Below are 22,957 nucleotides of genomic sequence, written 5' to 3'. Positions count from 1 at the left end.
GTCACATGCTTGTGTGAAGAATGCTGGTATGAGATATAAAACATAACGCATTGTCTGTTGTCAATTACATGATGAATAAAATACTGTTTTGGGTTCATTTGTATTTGTAAATCTGAGTCTAAAAGAGTCAGTGCCTCACCAGCTGTCAACGTCACCGCACGTCACTGTACCCAACGGCTGCAATGATGGAAGAAAAAAACAAACGCTAAGGAAAACGGTGTCAGTTGTAGTGTTATTTAAGAAACATGATTCGTTATCTTCCAAACGCTTGTGACATTAAAGTTATAGTACAAAAGGGGTACCTAGAGCATGCGCGATAGACGGGCGGAAAAATAAAGGCGGTAAATTTGAAAAATGGCCGAAGGTAGTGGTATGTCGGTCAGGAATGAAATCTTTTTTCTTAATGCCAATCTTTACTAAAGACTAGCTAAAACTGTTACCTGGATGCAGCTTTATTTATTTATTTTTTTTGTTTTACACATTTTCGGTTATATTTTGCTCTTTTTAGTGAGTCGAGCCAACCGGCTCTCTTAAAAGAGCCAGAATTCCCTTCACCAGCCGACAGTCAATGCAACCGATAGGGAGCACTTTTCTTTAGCAGTCATTGCCAAATTGTTGTACCCTGATTTGTTTCATGTAATGCACTTACATTGTACGTTTAAGGCAACGATCATGTTTCTAAGGAAAAAAAAAACCCACAAAATGATACTTACTTTAACACTGCTGCTATCCAGAGTCTTCTGATGGGAAAAAAAAAAACCAATCAGTTCCGCCCCTCCTTCTGACTGACACATCAAGAGCCCCTTCTTCTGACCAACCAAGAACCAATTAGTCCCTCCCATCCTTCTGAGTGACACACAAATTTTTATGGTCTAAAAAAAACCCACAACAACTGTGTTGAGATTTTTGCTGGAGTGAAGAGAGTGGTTTGGTCAGACATGATCACGTAGAAAAGAAAAACATATTGTACACAGAATTAATAGGAAATTAGTAGAGATCCTCTCCAGAGAACATCGCTGGTTTGAGAGAGGAGTTAAGGAAGCTATTTTTGTAAAAATAGAACACCCCTCACTAAATAGGGGTGATGAACTAAGACACAATTTGTCATCCATCTACAATCCTGTTTTGAGATCTCTGCCCAAAACATGCCCACCAGGACAATAGGCGTTGGTCCGCAGGGGAGGATTCAAAGAAAGGTAACGACTCTCACCGATACTGGGCTATAATGACTCAGTCGTTAAGGGATATTGTTGGCCTTCAAAGGACTGAAACACAACACCACCAAGGGGAATAAATATCTCCGGCTCAACACCAGTCAGTCAGAACTGATGAAGCCTCTTGGATGAGTATTCTCTGCTCTGAAACACTTGGGGCATGTCGGATGAACACATACAGTGCCTTGCGAAAGTATTCGGCCCCCTTGAACTTTGCGACCTTTTGCCACATTTCAGGCTTCAAACATAAAGATATAAAACTGTCATTTTTTGTGAAGAATCAACAACAAGTGGGACACAATCATGAAGTGGAACGAAATTTATTGGATATTTCAAACTTTTTTAACAAATAAAAAACTGAAAAATTGGCCGTGCAAAATTATTCAGCCCCCTTAAGTTAATACTTTGTAGCGCCACCTTTTGCTGCGATTACAGCTGTAAGTCACTTGGGGTATGTCTCTATCAGTTTTGCACATCGAGAGACGGAAATTTTTGCCCATTCCTCCTTGCAAAACAGCTCGAGCTCAGTGAGGTTGGATGGAGAGCGTTTGTGAACAGCAGTTTTCAGTTCTTTCCACAGATTCTCGATTGGATTCAGGTCTGGACTTTGACTTGGCCATTCTAACACCTGGATATGTTTATTTGTGAACCATTCCATTGTAGATTTTGCTTTATGTTTTGGATCATTGTCTTGTTGGAAGACAAATCTCCGTCCCAGTCTCAGGTCTTTTGCAGACTCCATCAGGTTTCCTTCCAGAATGGTCCTGTATTTGGCTCCATCCATCTTCCCATCAATTTTAACCATTTTCCCTGTCCCTGCTGAAGAAAAGCAGGCCCAAATCATGATGCTGCCACCACCATGTTTGACAGTGGGGATGGTGTGTTCAGGGTGATGAGCTGTGTTGCTTTTACGCCAAACATAACGTTTTGCATTGTTGCCAAAAAGTTTGATTTTGGTTTCATCTGACCAGAGCACCTTCTTCCACATGTTTGGTGTGTCTCCCAGGTGGCTTGTGGCAAACTTTAAACGACACTTTTTATGGATATCTTTAAGAAATGGCTTTCTTCTTGCCACTCTTCCATAAAGGCCAGCTTTGTGCAGTATACGACTGATTGTTGTCCTATGGACAGAGTCTCCGACCTCAGCTGTAGATCTCTGCAGTTAATCCCGAGTGATCATGGGCCTCTTGGCTGCATCTCTGATCAGTCTTCTCCTTGTATGAGCTGAAAGTTTAGAGGGACGGTCAGGTCTTGGTAGATTTGCAGTGGTCTGATACTCCTTCCATTTCAATCTTATCGCTTGCACAGTGCTCCTTGGGATGTTTAAAGCTTGGGAAATCTTTTTGTATCCAAATCCGGCTTTAAACTTCTGCACAACAGTATCTCGGACCTGCCTGGTGTGTTCTTTGTTCTTCATGATGCTCTCTGCGCTTTAAACGGACCTCTGAGACTATCACAGTGCAGGTGCATTTATATGGAGACTTGATTCCACACAGGTGGATTCTATTTATCATCCTTTGTCATTTAGGTCAACATTGGATCATTCAGAGATCCTCACTGAACTTCTGGAGAGAGTTTGCTGCACTGAAAGTAAAGGGGCTGAATAATTTTGCACGCCCAATTTTTCAGTTTTTTATTTGTTAAAAAAGTTTGAAATATCCAATAAATTTCGTTCCACTTCATGATTGTGTCCCACTTGTTGTTGATTCTTCACAAAAAATGACAGTTTTATATCTTTATGTTTGAAGCCTGAAATGTGGCAAAAGGTCGCAAAGTTCAAGGGGGCCGAATACTTTCGCAAGGCACTGTACCTATAGTAAGTGTAGTAACTCATGATCAAACAGCAGAACTGGTGCTAATGCACTGGGGCTTTACAAGAGCACTTTATCAAAGACCACTGGGTGAGAAATGGTTTTGGTGTTTATACACCCCTTCTCTATTGTGTTGGTGTTTGAACGAGCGTGGGCAGTGCTCAGTTCCTATACACACACACACACAGAGCATACAGCTGCTATCGCAGCTGTGGGGGCTGGGAGTACAGGAGAAGTGAAGGTGAAACCTTTGGCTGAAGTTTGCAATACCTATGCTCATTACTGTATGTGCAATAAAATTGTCATGAGTAAAAAGCTAGTAGGAGTATTTAAAGCACCTTCTAAACAAGCATAAACTTGCTTGGTCAGTGTTTTGCCCAAGGACACTTCGACACGTGGACTGCCGGCACCGAGATTCGAACCGTCAATCTTCTGGTTGGGAGATGACTGCGCTGCCCAACGCGCCACTGTCACCTCCCCAGTCTTTGCTCACTCTCACGAGTGCCCCCTCAAAACAAATGTGAGCATAGAGCTCTGTGTGCTCTAGGATTTATAACATTACAGTGTTGGGGGGTGGCATTACGTTAAGGACACTCCAGTGTGTCATCAAGCCATGCTTTGTGCCCCAGCCAGAAATTTCTGAGCTCCAAAATGATGAAATGGCTCTTTTTCACATTTTTAGCAACTATTTTCTGACATGTACAATGTGTTTAGAAACAAATCACTGATTTGGCTTTACCCTGACTTTAATTCTACCCTTAACCTTCAAACCAACACTTAACCTTCTGATAGCCCCTTGAACTAGTGAGGATCAGTCAAAATGTTTTCACAGTGATGTCAACAAAAAGATGCGCGCACACACACACACACACACACACACACACACGACAGTCAGCAGCCCTCCAGGATCTTGGCTCCTCACAAAAATAGTCACAAGGGTACATACACACACAATGAACAACTGAAACTGTGTGTACAGGATGTGAGGTTGGAGGTCATGGAGGTTGTGTGGGTGGTAAGTTACACAAGCATATCTCTGTCTCTGTAAAACAGCACAGACCCATGGAAATGTTTGCTGCAACCTTTAAACAGGCTCTAAATATTTATGCAATTGCAAATGCATTATACTCAAGCTCTTAGAGAATGTAAGATGGCTGTAGGAATAAACATGAGTGTCATCAACTAACATCATCCATTTTTACAGCTGGAGGGTTGGTTAATACAGTTAGGGTTAGACTACTATTTTTTTTTTTTAATCTTTTTTTATTATAGCTTTTTCCTTCAATTCTGTCAATTCTTACTGTAACCAAAGGTCACAGTAGTTTAGTTAACCACTGAAACGTGCATCAATGTTGTTACTAACATTACATGGATGGCTAAATAAATGTCAAGCGCAGACTGACTTAATGTGTATTTACAGTCCTTCATAGACACACTCAAGTCATGCTGTTAACAAACAAACAAACAAACCAACACCAGCAAAACCATAACCCCTGCTTTGGTGGAGGTAATTAATATTTATGACTACTCGGCAAACTCTATTTGTTGATGAAGACCATGAGGTCCACATAAAAATGACAAAATTACAACCTAAATTTGGCAGAATTGTGACCAATCATGTGATGCCAACTTTGTGTACATATTGGTACAGACACAATTCTGTCAGTTCTCAAAAAGTAGTATGCAGTGAGTAAGTTGATGTAATTTAATAATGTACATAGTTGAACAGATTGCAGTAAGGTTAAAACAAACATTTAAAATATTAAATTTATTAAACCATGGCTTGATCCGATCTGGAGCACTGCTGAAGTTATGCAGATTTTGTCTAGCCTTAAACGAAACCATTTCCAGAGTCAACATTAAATTATGTTACCATTCAGAGCGGAGACCACCATCTTGATTGGTTTGAGTCCCTGTAGTTGAAGCAGCACATCTAAGTTGGTTCCAACCATCTGGTCCATGCTTCCCCATATTTAGTATGGACTGCTACATGATGACCTGAGAGGTTTATAGACATGACAACTGAGAAAAATAATATCAGTTTCATCTGGGGCGGCTGTGGCTCAGGAGATAGAGCGGGTTGTTTCCTAACTGGAGGATTAGTGGTTTGATTCCCGGCTTATCCAGTCAACATGTTGAAGTGTCCTTGAGAAAAACACTGAACCCCCAATTGCTCCTGAGTGTGAGCATTTGAGAGTGCGAATGGGTGGATGGCCAGGTGGTGTGAAAGCGCGCTTTGATTGTGCTGTAAAGTGTAGAAAAGAAAGTTTAAGACCATCTGTGTCCAGTATGGAAATAGCCCTGAGACATGTTAAGCTTGTTGATACATTTAGAAAGTAGTCACTGCAACCCAGCAGAAGTTACTTTCACATCACTAACATTGTAAAACCACTTCTTGTTGTCTGAGTAGAAAGAAGCTTCACAATGAGCACAGCATCAGACTAAACAAAGAATGAGATCACAATCAAAATCTACTAAGCATTCAGGTATATCAGAAAAACCAACTCTGTCCAAATGTTAGTCTTACTGCATGGTGGTATCTAAATGATCAGATGGTGGCTGTCAGTCTTTTTCCACTGAATTTGCTTCGGGTGTGTATGCAGGTTGTATCCTAACTCCTAAAGTCGGTCGAAGCTCTGTGTCTCTGATCTCCAACACTGGTGAGGCAGTGGAGCAGAAGGGGAGCTGTTACTTCTTTTGAAACTGTGTGGCCTGCAGTAAATATGAATCAGTCAGAAATGGCTGATCACAAAAGAAACACAACCAAGTATCTTACAATAGAGCCAGGGCCATGGTTCATTGTTCTCTGTCCTTATTTCTGCATAAAAAGAAGCATCTTCATATAACTTATGCAGAGCACTGTAAAGAGAGAGCGAGAGAGGATTTGGACTGCACTTGAGTTTAAATGAAACACCGTAATAGTGAGTCTGTGAGTGGAATTCAGGTGGAGGATTGCAGGAAACTGAGTCCATGGATGCCAGAGCCCCTACATCTACCTGCATTACCTAACGTCTACTGACCTTCAGCTGCAGGACAGCCCCTCTGACATTGCTCATGTTGTAGGGACATACAGTAAATCTGTTTACACATTCAAATTGTGGGTACTCTGTGTTCTTATTTGACTTTGTTTATGGTTAGTGTAAGGTTAAGCCTTAATTATTGGTTAAGGTTAATGTTGGGGTGAATCTCCAGGAAATGAATGTAAATCAAAGTAATGTCAGCTGAAGTGATTTCAACATGGCTGTGTGTTTAGACTCTTTCTGGAGAAGGACCTGCTGGAGTACTCTGAGGAGGGGAATAACATCCTCGGCCAGGGGGGCAGTGGAACCATCATCTACCAAGCAAGATATCGTGAGCAGCCTGTGGCTATCAAACGCTTCCACTTTAGGAAATGTCGACAGCAGATGGTCAGTGGCGACACAGGTACGGGGACACGTTCTTTTTTTTAGTGATTTGCATCTGTTTTTAGTTCATATTGTTTAGTGGGCTGTTGAAATCTGACACTAATACTTAGTGTCAGATTTCAACAGCCCACTAAACAATATTTGTTGTTGATACTGATGCAAGAATTTTTTACTTGTAAGGACAAAAAATGCTCCTGAAGAAGCATTGACTAGCGCGGTTGTGTGGCAGCCTGTTGTCATCGGTGTGTGAATGTTGTGTGCGAATGGGTGAATGGTGTATCATCTCCTGTAAAGCGCTTTGGCCAGTGCAACACACTGTGGAAAAATGCGCTATATAAATACAGTCCATTTACCATTTACCATTTAAATGAGGTGTGCTCTGCAAGCAGTATTATACAATTAATATAACTATTAATCCTACTCATAATCATAGTACACACTATACATGTTAAACTGTGTGTGCAGAGTTTTCCATAGGATATTAGTGAAATATAGTCCAGTTCTCAGTAACCTGAACTGCACTGTATCTGCTGAACATGAGATGTGGAAGGCTAGTTAGAATGCACTTTTATCAGAAGGCCTATGTCTGTCTGAGCCCTGGTCTACAATATGTTGTATCACAGTTTCTGGTTGCTTCTCTTAATGTGTGTTTTACAGCTAGAGTTGATGCAGAAATCTGGGCAGACTTATGTCAAAATAGCATATCTGCTACTGTTGGTGCTAGACACAGACCCGTCACTTTACAATCTTCTTTCTAAAGGGTAAATGGTGAATTCTAATGTAATCCTCAGATGTTCCCTCATCACCAGTAGCTCACAGTATTCAGTTATGCAGCAGAACATCTCCACATCTGCCTGACCAATTCGAATGCTATTTGGTACATTTGGTATTATTCCATGGCACTGGGAATCACAGTTAGCTGTTATCACCACCACAGTGCAGACTTACACTTAATTTGTGTGTTCACATGTGGGAAAAAAATTGGTTCACCTTGAGTGACTGAGCTCAAACCCTGGGGTTAGTAAAATGCTCAGATTCATTAAACCTCAGTGCTAATTGTTCTCCCAGTTAGTCTTTCAGTCATATCACATCAATAATTTAAGTTTATATAGAGTACTTAATATTTTTGAAGTAGGAATTCAAATATTTGTAATAGCTCATGAAAAATAAGGTGTGTCAGATAAAGTAGGATGCTGCTGTTATTTATTTTAATCAACATTTAAGTAAATAGAATTACATGTTTGATGCTCATTTAACATCATCAGTGTTCATCAATACATTGCTAAATGTAAAAATTGCAGCGCTGCACCTGACAGGTTTAGTAAATAATCAAAACAAGGTCCACACACCATCTTTTTGAGAGCTTTTAACTTAACCCCATGGTCCCTTCTAAGGCCCCCCTTCTGTCAAAAAGCAGGACATTAGGTTGGTTAGGCTTGTGGCTCTTCAAAGATGGTTTCTGTCAAATGATGTGAATGGAATAATGTGACCTTGAGACCTTGCAATGTGTTTGAAAGCCCCACAAACAGCAGTAAATGGGCCTTTAGTTGGGATTACTTTGTCAGAGGTTTTTCACCTATTTACAGACAGATGTAGCCTTAGCTAGCAAATGAAGGATGTAGACTGAGAGAAGAATGAAGACTTATTGAAGTTGGAATTGTCAGTATGAGAAGGTTTTTGACAATGAGTCAGTCGGAGCTTTTAGAACACACTTTATTTCCTGGACACAGATTTGTTATCCAGATCTCATTTTTAAATATCTTCTTGTAGCTTTTCTGCTCCCTTTCATTGTTCTCTTCATTCCTTTAGATACCATGGTGAAACATCTGCAGTCTGAAGATGCCTTTCGGAGCTTCTCTGAATTCCGCCAGGAGGCCAGTATGTTGCACTCTCTTCAGCATCCGTGCATCGTCTCTCTGGTGGGCTTCAGCATCCATCCGTTGTGCATAGCCCTGCAGTTAGCCCCCCTGGGCAGCCTCAATGCTGTACTGGAGGAGAAGCGCAAAGGCATGTAGCAAAGTGTTCATCGTGTATTTTCCCAATTGAAGTTGGTCTTAAAGCCTGTTTCTATGATAGTAAAACATGAATTTATGTTTTTTTCTTTGCAGGCAGCAGGTACATGCCCCTTGGTCACATGGTAACCTTCAGAGTTGCCTATCAGATTGCAGCAGGATTGGCATACCTTCATAGGAAGAGCATCATTTTCTGTGACCTTAAATCTGACAACATCCTGGTGTGGTCTCTGGAGGTCTGTATGTGAATTACCATAAGAAAGCCGCACATTTTTTTATTTTGTTTTTTTGACAGTATTTGAATCTGTAGTATATATGAAATAATATGTCAAAATATCAGAAGCAGTCCTGCGCTTATTTTGTTTGTTGTCCCTGTTGTTTTTTTTAAGTCCATAGATCTTTATCACAACAAAGACAGGAATTCAAAATATTAATAAAATAATAATGTAAATGAAAATATATGAACAAAGACTTTTTTAAATAAAGAAACATTCTTGCTCTTACCATGCTCAGTGATTCTTGTGTTGTCTTCCAGGTGCAGGATCCAGTCAACATTAAACTGTCTGACTATGGCATTTCTCGACAGTCCTTCCATGAGGGGGCACTTGGGGTTGAGGGCACACCAGGGTACCAAGCTCCTGAGATCCGACCAGGCATCGTATATGATGAGAAGGTACTGACCACTTCTTCTTAACCCACATCAAGTGATGTGTGCAGCATCTTTATGAATCTTGTGTCTTTAGTAGGTTGCTGGTGAGCAGCAGAGTCCATTAAGACTGGTGATCTGTATCTGATGGTCTGCACTGAAAGAAATCTGTGTATTTGTATACTGTAGCCATCTTGGCAACAGTTGCATATGAAGCGATATTGCTTCATCAGCAACATTGTATAATGTGAAAGAAATTTGAAAATACAACCAAACCAGAAAAAGATGTTTCATACAAACAGCCAAAACAATTGAAGATGTTTCATAAAACAACACAATACTACCCAAATCATATAAAGATGTTTGACAAAAACTACAAAACAGTCATAAACAGAAAAAAATGAGTTCTTAGAAGTACCTGCATATGTAAGTTAGGCTTTTTCCTTGTGTGTTACAGAGATAAACATGAACAACAAATATACCTATTTCTTACAGTGTGGACTACATTAGCTCATTCTCAACACAGATTGTGTCAAAGTTACATATGTTACACATTCCAAACAGTAAACACCACAGTGGCATTTCCCCCATTCCACCTAAACATTTCCCAGATGGTGAAAACCTACGCTGTGCGTTTGGATGTATATCATATCAAGTTATTTAACAAATATTAAATGCATCGAACTACAGACTTATGGTCCTTCATCGAAGCATACACGACTACAGACTTGATAGCAGTGGTGGAAGAAATCATTGAAAGCCAACAGATGAGCTCAGTAAATAGAAAGCACACAAGTTTCATACATTACAAACATAAAACACATACCGGCTTAAGATTTGAACTAAAAACTTAGAGTTATAAGGCTTTAGCCCTTTACATGAAGGAAATCCACTCAGTGTCAATCATGTGATTTACCCTGACCTATTGCGAACTACAGGGCAATGCCATAAGTCCGGATCAATCGTGTGGCTGTCAACGAGATGACACTGTTGGCAGTGAACAGAGTAAAACAAACACACAGCAAATGACTATCACGACCCTGTGTGTTCCAGCTTAGCAAGCTGCTGCTTTACCTCATGAGCATTAGGACTACCACTACCTGGAGGGCTGCATGAAGGATTGGGGGCGGGGGGAACTATACACTGATCAGCCATAACATTATGACCACTGTCTGTTACACTGGCACCTGTCAGTGTGGGGGGTATATTAGGCAGCAAGTGAACATTCAGTCCTCGAAGTTGATGTGTTGGAAGCAGGAGAAATGGGCAAGTGTAAGGATCTGAGTGACTTTGACAAGGGCCAAACTGTGATGGTGAGATGACTGAGTCAGAGCATTTCCCACACTGCAGGTCTTGGTGGGTGTTCTTGGTCTGCAGTGGTTAGTACCTACCAACAGTGTCTAAGGAAGGACAAATGGTGAACTGGAGACAGGGTCATGAACGCCCATGGCTCACTGATGTTGAGGTCGACCTACTGTAGTTTAAACTTTTAACTTCCATTTGTACTTTTCAAAAGATTAAAATGTATTTGAATCTTTGTTAAAATCGTTGAAAATGAGAAACACTGTACATTGGTTTCTATGAAGAGAAAGAGTCAGGGGCTTTTTTCTCTGAATTGTAGACACATCTGTGCTCTTCCTGACAGAACTGTGGAAGCAAATGGATTCACAGAAGATGAGCTGCAGAGTGACATGAGTGACAACCAACTGCCACATGGACTCCTATGTAAACAGTACTAGGCAGGTGTTTATAATGTTATGGCTGATTGGTGTATATATAAAAAGGGAATTTGCTAACTGCAGAGTTTTATGTAGCACATAAAAGCTATATACAAAATCTACAGTGGGAAGGTGTTCTAAGACTAGGCAAATTGACTTCAGGAGGCTATGACTTACATAAATATAATATAAATATACCATTCTTTTCCATAGCTACTGTGATGCCATATCATACCATAGACCTGAAGTGCACCTGGGATCAGTGATGTCACCTCAAAAGTAGTTTGTTAGCTTGTTATTGGCATTGCACTACTGTTTGTCTCTGTAGTTATTTCAGGAATTCCCACAGCCTCCCCCCACCCCACCCCCGATTACTGTCTGCCAAGGTTCAGAGATGGGAATCCACACTGGTATTTTGGTCTTCAGACAGGGGTTTCAAGGATGAGCTGAATGAAGAAAATATGCCAAAACTGGAGTTTATCTTTGCTTTATAAACAAAAAGTAAATGTATTTTTTATACTTAATGAGCAAAGGTGCTCTGTAGAGTCCATGATAATTGCGAATGAGGGAAATTTAAACAAGATGAATGAGTTTCAGAAGATAAAACAGACCAGGATTAGCTGGAGGTGTGGAGTAGCTCCCAATCAAACTCTTTTTCAGTGCTGTCACTATCACTCGCCTCCTCCCTGTATTCTCCTGCTGATAAGTATAGACTTACAGTTTCTTTTCAACATTCAGAACTGTTTTCAGGCATAGAAGTACTGTACTACTGTATGTTTTACATCAGTGTTTATGGCATCTTTCCTTACGATGATTACATGTAGAGTTTTCTTAGTACAAGTGTTTCCATGTTTATAAAACCCTTATTTGTGGTATTTGTGTTATTGATTATTTTGCTGTGCCCAGATGCCACCACAGTGATCATATCAGCATTATCTCTGTCTTACTATCAGTTTCAGCTACATTCCTCACATGTATTATATACAGTGCCTTGCGAAAGTATTCGGCCCCCTTGAACTTTGCGACCTTTTGCCACATTTCAGGCTTCAAACATAAAGATATAAAACTGTAATTTTTTGTGAAGAATCAACAAGTGAGACACAATCATGAAGTGGAACGAAATTTATTGGATATTTCAAACTTTTTTAACAAATAAAAAACTGAAAAATTGGGCGTGCAAAATTATTCAGCCCCCTTAAGTTAATACTTTGTAGCGCCACCTTTTGCTGCGATTACAGCTGTAAGTCGCTTGGGGTATGTCTCTAACAGTTTTGCACATCAAGAGACTGAAATTTTTGCCCATTCCGCCTTGCAAAACAGCTCGAGCTCAGTGAGATTGGATGGAGAGCGTTTGTGAACAGCAGTTTTCAGTTCTTCCCACAGATTCTCGATTGGATTCAGGTCTGGACTTTGACTTGGATGCAGCCAAGAGGCCCATGATCACTCTGGATGAACTGCAGAGATCTACAGCTGAGGTGGGAGACTCTGTCCATAGGACAACAATCAGTCGTATACTGCACAAATCTGGCCTTTATGGAAGAGTGGCAAGAAGAAAGCCATTTCTTAAAGATATCCATAAAAAGTGTAGTTTAAAGTTTGCCAAGAGCCACCTGGGAGACACACCAAACATGTGGAAGAAGGTGCTCTGGTCAGATGAAACCAAAATCGAACTTTTTGGCAACAATGCAAAACGTTATGTTTGGCGTAAAAGCAACACAGCTCATCACCCTGAACACACCATCCCCACTGTCAAACATGGTGGTGGCAGCATCATGGTTTGGGTCTGCTTTTCTTCAGCAGGGGCAGGGAAGATGGTTAAAATTGATGGGAAGATGGATGGAGCCAAATACAGGACCATTCTGGAAGGAAACCTGATGGAGTCTGCAACAGACCTGAGACTGGGACGGAGATTTGTCTTCCAACAAGGCAATGATCCAAAACATAAAGCAAAATCTACAATGGAATGGTTCACAAATAAACATATCCAGGTGTTAGAATGGCCAAGTCAAAGTCCAGACCTGAATCCAATCGTGAATCTGTGGAAAGAACTGAAAACTGCTGTTCACAAACGCTCTCCATCCAACCTCACTGAGCTCGAGCTGTTTTGCAAGGAGGCATGGGCAAAAATTTCAGTCTCTCGATGTGCAAAACTGATAGAGACATACCCCAAGCGACTTACAGCTGTAATCGCAGCAAAAGGTGGCGCTACCAAGTATTAACTTAAGGGGGCTGAATAATTTTGCACGCTCAATTTTTCAGTTTTTTATTTGTTAAAAAAGTTTGAAATATCCAATAAATTTTGTTCCACTTCATGATTGTGTCCCACTTGTTGTTGATTCTTCCCAAAAAATTACAGTTTTATATCTTTATGTTTGAAGCCTGAAATGTGGCAAAAGGTCGCAAAGTTCAAGGGGGCCGAATACTTTCGCAAGGCACTGTATAACCTTCCCAGGCCACACAGACATTTAAATCCAAGGCTGTATTTCATGGGGGAGAACACTGCACACAAATCTGACTGGAGGCCTTAGTAACTTCCTCAGATATTTCTCTGAAACCTGTCCATAATGTTTCTTAATTCTTTTCTGATTCTTTTCTCTTTATCACTGCCTGAAGGTGGACATGTTCTCCTATGGCATGGTGCTGTATGAGCTCCTGTCTGGACAAAGGCCAGCACTGGGAAACCACCAGCTTCAGATAGCAAAGAAGCTCTCTAAAGGCATCCGGCCAGTACTGGGCAGTCCAGAGGAGGTCCAGTTCCACTGCCTCCAAAGACTGCTGACTGAATGCTGGGACACTAAGCCTGAGAAGGTGAGACTCCCTGCTTTCACACAGTGTATTTTGGTCAACAGTGTGATTGATAAAGAACATGCTTCCCCTTGTTCTCTACATTGTAAGAAACAGACTGATTATCTCTGCTGCTGTCAATGTGACTAGGATAGTGATATACTGGAAACCCATAAAAAGACATTATCAGATCATAAAGGCAAACAAACTGAAGATGCGGCATCATGTGAGTCAGAAACAAAACTTGTCATATGAGATTAGGATCTTGTCATTACAAGATTTTTTCCTCATAATTATGAGATTATGCAGGATTAGGAACGCTGCAGAATTTACCTGAAAATCTTCAGGTTTTAACATACTGTATTTTTTTATATCAAAGTAATTCAGTCATAGTTGTCAGTATATCTGAATAATAATTAATAATTAATTCAGATTAGGGCTCTAGTTTCCTGCATCAGGGTGTAGCGCTAAACTTGTGTCTAAACTCCAGGAACAAAGTGAACATGGGCGTTCAAAGGTGTTTTGGAATTTTGGGGACTACAAACACAGCACACTTTGTGTGCAGCCAGAGGTTACCGGGCTATTTATGGAGGAGAGACGGGATACACTATTAGAGGGAGGAATACATGTCGAGCAGGAGGAGTCAGGGCTGGTTTTAGGTACAACCAATCAAACCAGCTCCTCTCATTCCCTTTAAAGAGCAATTATGAGAGAATAAGCCATGATTACGAGATAAAATCCTCCTTTTGTGAATGCAATGCACTTCCATAGAATTATGCTTTATTTCAGTTTTATTAGATTTAAAATTTTGTATTATTATTAACTGTTGCTTGAACACAGAGTTTTATCACATAACTAGAGAAATGCATTTCCTGTCGTAAATACATGTGGATGATGATAAGCTGAAAGATCGTCCTGAAAATGCCTGAAATCAATTGCTGAAACAGCTGAAAGATGAGAAGAAATGGCTGAAGTTCTTTGTTGAATAATCTGAAAGATGAGATGCAATAAAGTAGGAATGGCCTTGAAGAGCTGAACATTTTGATACCTGGATGGCTTTTCTAGCTGAAAGTATGCTGAACTTATTAAGATGTGAAAATAGTACAATAGGACCCCACAATGTAGGTAAAACAAGTAGGTGTGAATGTGTGTGTGAGAGAGAGGGAGGGGGAGAGAGAGACAGAGAGTGGGAGAGAGAGAAGTTATATATGGGCATGTCCCAATTGCGCTGCATTTTATGAACCACCAGATGGCACTCCAAGACTGTCATTGACTCAGCACTTTGTACTCCCATTGGCTTGTATTGCAAACAGTAAAGCTGAATCAATTAAAAAGTATAAATGTTGTAAAAAAGTTGAGTACAAGCAGGGATGTCCCTGAAGAGTTGAACAGATAAAGAACTCAATGGCCTGTATAGCTGAAAGTATGCTGGACTTATAAAGTGCCAAAAAAGGGTGGAAGATCCCAGAATAATAACTAGAGAAATGATTTCCTGTCGTAAATGCACGTGGATGCTATGTGCTGAAGGATCGCTCTGAAAATGCTGAACATTTTGACACCTGAAAGGCATATTTACCTGAAACTATGCTGAAGTAGAATTTTCCCATTAATTTGAATGGGGGGAAATTTTCAAAATAAAGCAAACTATTTCAGAAGTGTGAAGTGTATTCTGAGTCAAATGCCACGTTCACACTGCAGGCTGAAGTAGCTCAAGTCTGATCTTTTTGCCCAAATGTGACACATATCCGATAGACAGTGTGAACAGCACAAATCCGATTTTTTCAAATCCGGCCCAGGCCACTTTCATATGTGGTCCTAAATCGGATACATATCCGATGTTTTGCAATGTGACTTCAGTCTGAACGGCCATGTCGCATTTCATGCAATTTTTATGTCATTGAAATGCAACAGACGTCACAATTCTGCGCTGGAGGAGGTGAGGCCATAAGAAATATTTGTGCTCTCCTTCTTCTTGATATTCTTCTTATTATTATTTCTTTATTTCGATTGCACATTAACTGGTACATCGCTACGCACATGCTATCACGAGCCGCATCCATTTTTATTTTTGCAAACACAGTACGCTGCGTCTGACATCACATCCTCTTCTGCGCATGCGGGTCACCTCAGGGCCGTATACCGTTCACAGGAGACAGATGGCAGTCGCATTTAAATGACAGTGTGAACAACAGCACAAAAAAATCTGATTTCGGCAAAAAGTTCGATCTGAGCATTAAGACCTGCATTGTGAGCGTAGTCACAGAATGAATGTCCTGGGAGACTTTAACATTTTGATACCTGAAAGTATGCTTAATATAAGCCCGGCGCCAGTTTTGGGGATTTAAATCGATGGCGACTCCTCGAAATAAAATGTGTATATCTCCACAGCAACACGGTGTATTTGGTTACTCTCGGTGTCAAATGAAAGGGAACACTTGTGAGATTTGTCAGGAGGTGTAAATACCTTTCGATGTTTTGTTGTTGAAGAGTAAATAAAGATGGAACACGGCACAGCCAGGGCTGATGCTTTCCTCATTTGCAAGTCAATAGCTTGGTCCCAGATTTCCGCACACAGACAAATGACCCCTCATTGGATTCCTCTCGACCTATAGAATGAGGCTATCGAGGCCTTATTGACAGCATTGTAGACCAATGGCAGTCGAAAAGCACCATGGGGGGAGGGGGGTTTTTGGCCAGCACCAATGTAAACCTGTTTCTATCCAGCCAGAACCCCCCTAACTTAGAAATAATGGTATTTTTCAAACCAATGCCATTTTGTGAGTCAGGAAATGCAGTGTTTGCGTTGGAAAAACTTATTTTTCTGCATAAAAACATCAAAGGTAAGATGAGAAATTTTGCTGTACTTTTCGTGAATCGATGTCTGTTGTTGAAGTTTGTTGGCTTGTATCTCTGTAATGCTTTTACATAGCAATTTTACCGATGCATTTATGGAATCTGTGAAGTGTGGGCTTTATTTAGCGGTGTTTTGATGGATTATAGTCGTTAAAATATGAATTGTATGCCTGGCACAGTGCCCCCTAGGTGACCTGAAATGTTGCTTTATTGTGCTTTATTGCTTTTGCTGTGTTTATTGTGTGGAAAAATGAATGACGTTGTAGCCAAGGTTTCACTGAACATTTTGATGTATACATTGTTGGGGGTCGGTTATCACCATTCACGTAGCATTCCGTGATTTTCCGTTAAGCCCGAGCGGACCCTCATTAGGGTCCGATAGGGTCTATAGATGTCCTTGAAGAGCTGAACATTTTGATAGCTGAAAGTATGCTGAAGTAGAATTTCCCCATTCATTTGAAAGGGGCAAATTTGAAAAATAAAGCTAAATATTTTAAAAGTGTGATGTTTTGAAAAATTGTTAAGAGAACCATGAATGTCCTTGAAGAGCTGAACATTTTGATAGCCGAAATAGGTGAAGGTATGCTTAAGTAAAATTTTACCATTCATTTGAATCTGGGAAACTTTCAAAATAAAGCTAAGTAGAAAAATTTTGAATAGAAGCATGAATGTCTTTGAGCAGCTGATAATTTTGATACTGTATGTATGCTGAATTTGAATATTCCCATTCATTTGAATGGGGCAAAATTTTCAAAATAAAAATAAATATTTCAGAGGTATGAGATTTAGAAAAATTCTGAAGAGAAGCATGAATATGCTTGGAGAGATGAACATTTTCATACCCGAATTAGCTGAAATTATGCTGAGTGTAGAATTTTCCCATTCATTTGAATGGGGCAAAGTTTTCAAAATAAAGCTAAATATTTCTAAAGTATGAAGTTTAGAAAACTTCTAAATAGAAGCATGCATGTCCTTGAAGAACTGAACATTTTGCTACCTGAAATATCTGAAAGTATGCCAAGTGTAGAATTTTCCCTTTCATTTGAATGGTGCAAAAGTTTCAAAATAAAGCTAAATATTTCTAAAGTATGAAGTTTAGAAAACTTTTGAATAGAAGCATGAATGTCCTTGAGGAGCTGAACATTTTGATACCTGAAATAGATGAAAGTATGCTGAGTGTAGAATTTCCCCATTCATTGGAATGGGGCAAAATATCAAAATAAAGCTAAATATTTCAAAAGCATGACATTTAGAAAATCTATGAATAGAAGCACGAATGTCCTGGAAGAGCTGAACATTTTGATACCTGAATGGCTTTGCTAGCTGAAAGTATGCTGAACTTTTTAAAGATGTGAAAATAATCCAATAGGACCCCACAAAGTAGGTAAAACAAGTAGGTGTGAACACATGTTCACACCTACTTGTGTGTGTTCAAAATAAAGCTAAATATTTCAAAAGCATGACATTTAGAAAATCTATGAATAGAAGCACGAATGTCCTGGAAGAGCTGAACATTTTGATACCTGAATGGCTTTGCTAGCTGAAAGTATGCTGAACTTTTTAAAGATGTGAAAATAATCCAATAGGACCCCACAAAGTAGGTAAAACAAGTAGGTGTGAACATGTGTTCACACCTACTTGTGTGTGTTCAAAATAAAGCTAAATATTTTAAAAGTGTGATGTTTTGAAAAATTGTTGAGAAGCATGAGTCCTTGAAGAGCTGAACATTTTGCTACCTGAAATAGCTGAAAGTATGCTGAGTGTAGAATTTCCCCATTCATTGGAATGGGGCAAAACTATCAAAATAAAGCTAAATATTTTAAAAGTGTGATGTTTTGAAAAATTGTTGAGAAGCATGAGTCCTTGAAGAGCTGAACATTTTGCTACCTGAAATAGCTGAAAGTATGCTGAGTGTAGAATTTCCCCATTCATTGGAATGGGGCAAAACTATCAAAATAAAGCTAAATATTTTAAAAGTGTGATGTTTTGAAAAATTGTTGAGAAGCATGAGTCCTTGAAGAGCTGAACATTTTGCTACCTGAAATAGCTGAAAGTATGCTGAGTGTAGAATTTCCCCATTCATTGGAATGGGGCAAAACTATCAAAATAAAGCTAAATATTTTAAAAGTGTGATGTTTTGAAAAATTGTTGAGAAGCATGAGTCCTTGAAGAGCTGAACATTTTGCTACCTGAAATAGCTGAAAGTATGCTGAGTGTAGAATTTCCCCATTCATTGGAATGGGGCAAAACTATCAAAATAAAGCTAAATATTTTAAAAGTGTGATGTTTTGAAAAATTGTTGAGAAGCATGAGTCCTTGAAGAGCTGAACATTTTGCTACCTGAAATAGCTGAAAGTATGCTGAGTGTAGAATTTCCCCATTCATTGGAATGGGGCAAAACTATCAAAATAAAGCTAAATATTTTAAAAGTGTGATGTTTTGAAAAATTGTTGAGAAGCATGAGTCCTTGAAGAGCTGAACATTTTGCTACCTGAAATAGCTGAAAGTATGCTGAGTGTAGAATTTCCCCATTCATTGGAATGGGGCAAAACTATCAAAATAAAGCTAAATATTTTAAAAGTGTGATGTTTTGAAAAATTGTTGAGAAGCATGAGTCCTTGAAGAGCTGAACATTTTGCTACCTGAAATAGCTGAAAGTATGCTGAGTGTAGAATTTCCCCATTCATTGGAATGGGGCAAAACTATCAAAATAAAGCTAAATATTTTAAAAGTGTGATGTTTTGAAAAATTGTTGAGAAGCATGAGTCCTTGAAGAGCTGAACATTTTGCTACCTGAAATAGCTGAAAGTATGCTGAGTGTAGAATTTCCCCATTCATTGGAATGGGGCAAAACTATCAAAATAAAGCTAAATATTTTAAAAGTGTGATGTTTTGAAAAATTGTTGAGAAGCATGAGTCCTTGAAGAGCTGAACATTTTGCTACCTGAAATAGCTGAAAGTATGCTGAGTGTAGAATTTCCCCATTCATTGGAATGGGGCAAAACTATCAAAATAAAGCTAAATATTTTAAAAGTGTGATGTTTTGAAAAATTGTTGAGAAGCATGAGTCCTTGAAGAGCTGAACATTTTGCTACCTGAAATAGCTGAAAGTATGCTGAGTGTAGAATTTCCCCATTCATTGGAATGGGGCAAAACTATCAAAATAAAGCTAAATATTTTAAAAGTGTGATGTTTTGAAAAATTGTTGAGAAGCATGAGTCCTTGAAGAGCTGAACATTTTGCTACCTGAAATAGCTGAAAGTATGCTGAGTGTAGAATTTCCCCATTCATTGGAATGGGGCAAAACTATCAAAATAAAGCTAAATATTTTAAAAGTGTGATGTTTTGAAAAATTGTTGAGAAGCATGAGTCCTTGAAGAGCTGAACATTTTGCTACCTGAAATAGCTGAAAGTATGCTGAGTGTAGAATTTCCCCATTCATTGGAATGGGGCAAAACTATCAAAATAAAGCTAAATATTTTAAAAGTGTGATGTTTTGAAAAATTGTTGAGAAGCATGAGTCCTTGAAGAGCTGAACATTTTGCTACCTGAAATAGCTGAAAGTATGCTGAGTGTAGAATTTCCCCATTCATTGGAATGGGGCAAAACTATCAAAATAAAGCTAAATATTTTAAAAGTGTGATGTTTTGAAAAATTGTTGAGAAGCATGAGTCCTTGAAGAGCTGAACATTTTGCTACCTGAAATAGCTGAAAGTATGCTGAGTGTAGAATTTCCCCATTCATTGGAATGGGGCAAAACTATCAAAATAAAGCTAAATATTTTAAAAGTGTGATGTTTTGAAAAATTGTTGAGAAGCATGAGTCCTTGAAGAGCTGAACATTTTGCTACCTGAAATAGCTGAAAGTATGCTGAGTGTAGAATTTCCCCATTCATTGGAATGGGGCAAAACTATCAAAATAAAGCTAAATATTTTAAAAGTGTGATGTTTTGAAAAATTGTTGAGAAGCATGAGTCCTTGAAGAGCTGAACATTTTGCTACCTGAAATAGCTGAAAGTATGCTGAGTGTAGAATTTCCCCATTCATTGGAATGGGGCAAAACTATCAAAATAAAGCTAAATATTTTAAAAGTGTGATGTTTTGAAAAATTGTTGAGAAGCATGAGTCCTTGAAGAGCTGAACATTTTGCTACCTGAAATAGCTGAAAGTATGCCGAAGTCGAATTTTCCCATTCTTTCGAATGGGGTAAGATTTTCAAAATAAAGCTAAATATTTCAAAATTATTAGGTTTAGAAAAATCCTGAAGACAAGCATGAATGTCCCTGAAGAGTTGAACATTTTGATAGCTGAAACTATGCTGAAGAATTTTCCCATTCATTTGAATGGGGCAAAATTTTAAGAATAAAGCTAAATATTTCTAAAGTATGAAGTTTAGAAAAATTCTGCATAGAAGCATCAATGTCCTCAAAGAGCTGAACATTTTGATACTTGAAATAGCTGAAAGTATGCTGAAGTAGAATTTCCCCATGCGTTTGAATGGGCCACGATAAAATTCTTCTGAGAAGCATGAATGTCCTTGAAGAGCTGAACATTTTGATAACAAAAATTATGCTGAAATACAATTTTCCCATTCACTTGAATGGGGCAAGATTGTTAAAATAAAGCTAAATATTACAAAGGCATGAAGTTTAGAAAAATTTTGAATAGAAGCATGAATGTCCTTGAAGAGCTGAACATTTTGATACCTGAAGTGGCTGAAAGTATGCTGAGTGTAGAATTTCCCCATTCATTTGAATGGGGCAAAACTATCAAAATAAAGCTAAATATTTCAAAAGCATGAAGTTTAGAAAATCTATGAATAGAAGCATGAATGTCCTTGAAGAGCTGAACATTTTGGTTGTATTTGAATTGGGTAAGATTTTCAAAATAAAGCTAAATATTACAAAGGCATGAAGTTTAGAAAAATTCTGAACATTTTGCTACCTGAAATAGTTGAAAGTATGCCGAAGTCGAATTTTCCCATTCATTTGAATGGGGTAAGATTTTCAAAATAAAGCTAAATATTAAAAATGTATGAAGTTTAGAAAAACTCTGAAGACAAGCATGAATGTACCTGAAGAGCTGAACATTTTGATAGCTGAAATAGCTGAAAGTATGTTGAAGAATTTTCCCATTAATTTGAATGGGGCAGCACTTTCAAACTAAACCTAAATATTTTTAAAGTATGAAGTTTAGAAAGATTTTGCATGGAAGCATTAATGTCCTTGAGGAACTCAACATTTTGATAGCTGAAATAGCTCATAAGGTATGCTGAAGTAGAATTTTCCCATTCATTTGAATGGTGCAAGATTTTCAAAATAAAGCTGAATATTTCAAAAGTATGAAATTCAGAAAAGTTGTGAATAGAAGCATGAATGTCCAAGAGGGGCTGAACATTTTGATAGCTGAAAGTTTGCTGAAGTAGAATTTTACCATTCATTTGAATGGGGCAAGATTTTCAAAATAAAGCTAAATATTTCAAAAGTATGAAGTTTACAAAACTTCTGAATAGAAGCATGAATGTCCCTGAACATTTTGATAGCTGAAATGGCTGAAAATATGCAGAAGTAAAAATTTCCCCATTCATTTGAATGGGGCAAGATTTTCTAAATAAAGCTCAATATTTACAATGTATGAGGTTTAGAAAACTTTGGAATAGTAGTATGAATGCCCTTGAAGAGCTGAACATTTTGATAGGTGAAATAGCTGAAAGTTTGCTGAAGTAGAATTTTCCCATTCATTTGAATGGGGAATGATTTTCAAAATAAAGCTAAAATAAAGCTAAATATTTCAAATGTATGAAGTTTTGAAAAAATCTGAATAGTAGTATGAATGTCCTTGAAGAGCTGAACATTTTGATAGCTGAAATAGCTGAAAGTATGCTGAAGTAGAATTTTCCCATTCATTTGAATGGGGCATGAATCAGCATCCATACTGGTATCAGTTTGGCTCCAAGGGGGGAAAGACTAGCCAGACAGAGGTTTTAGGGTTAGGCGTAGTGTCAGGTTTACTGGGTAAGGCTTGAGGTTAGGTACGGAGCTAGGGAATGCATCCTGTCATTAAGGATCCTCACAATTATTGTTATACAAACGTGTGTGCGTGTGCGGGGGGGTTGTCTTTATATACTTGTGCGAACCAACCCCTGACGGAACACCTTTCTTGTGTGGACCTTTTGTGTGGTCCACACAAGGAAAATGCTAGGATAGGCTCCTTTCATCCTAAAGAATGATCTGTCTAAGTTTCAGAGGATGTCCACATACAGAGACTAAAGTCAGAAAAACGTGTGCCAGCTTGTGCTCTAAAAGTATCATGCTCTGATTAAATACTACTTAAGCTGAATTAATGCAATACTGCCTGTGTCTTTAAAAGGGCGCAGACAGGGCAGCTTAGAAGTGGGCGGGAATCAGGCAATATTTTTAACACCTGGAGCTCGATCCTCACCTTCAGCTAATGTTGCATTAAATGCATGCCTCAACACTGCGGAGACTGTGGTAGCACCACAATCGGTGTGCTGAG

The 22,957-nt window shown here is 38.9% G+C and overlaps 1 protein-coding gene across 1 annotated transcript in view; it reads left to right on the top strand.

The window, feature by feature from the left end:
* The window catches only part of lrrk1 (leucine-rich repeat kinase 1), a 134,598-nt gene that overhangs the window by 94,336 nt on the left and 17,305 nt on the right, over positions 1-22,957 (top strand). The window contains exons 25-29 of the mRNA XM_020623620.1: positions 6,279-6,448; positions 8,239-8,436; positions 8,538-8,677; positions 8,977-9,114; positions 13,419-13,613. Coding sequence (XP_020479276.1) covers positions 6,279-6,448; positions 8,239-8,436; positions 8,538-8,677; positions 8,977-9,114; positions 13,419-13,613 — 841 coding nt within the window. The remainder of the gene's footprint in view (positions 1-6,278; positions 6,449-8,238; positions 8,437-8,537; positions 8,678-8,976; positions 9,115-13,418; positions 13,614-22,957) is intronic.

This window comes from Monopterus albus, unplaced genomic scaffold, assembly GCF_001952655.1.
Source record: "Monopterus albus unplaced genomic scaffold, M_albus_1.0 scaffold306.1, whole genome shotgun sequence".
Taxonomy (NCBI): Eukaryota; Metazoa; Chordata; class Actinopteri; order Synbranchiformes; family Synbranchidae; genus Monopterus; species Monopterus albus.
This window is presented reverse-complemented; position numbering and strand designations above follow the sequence as displayed.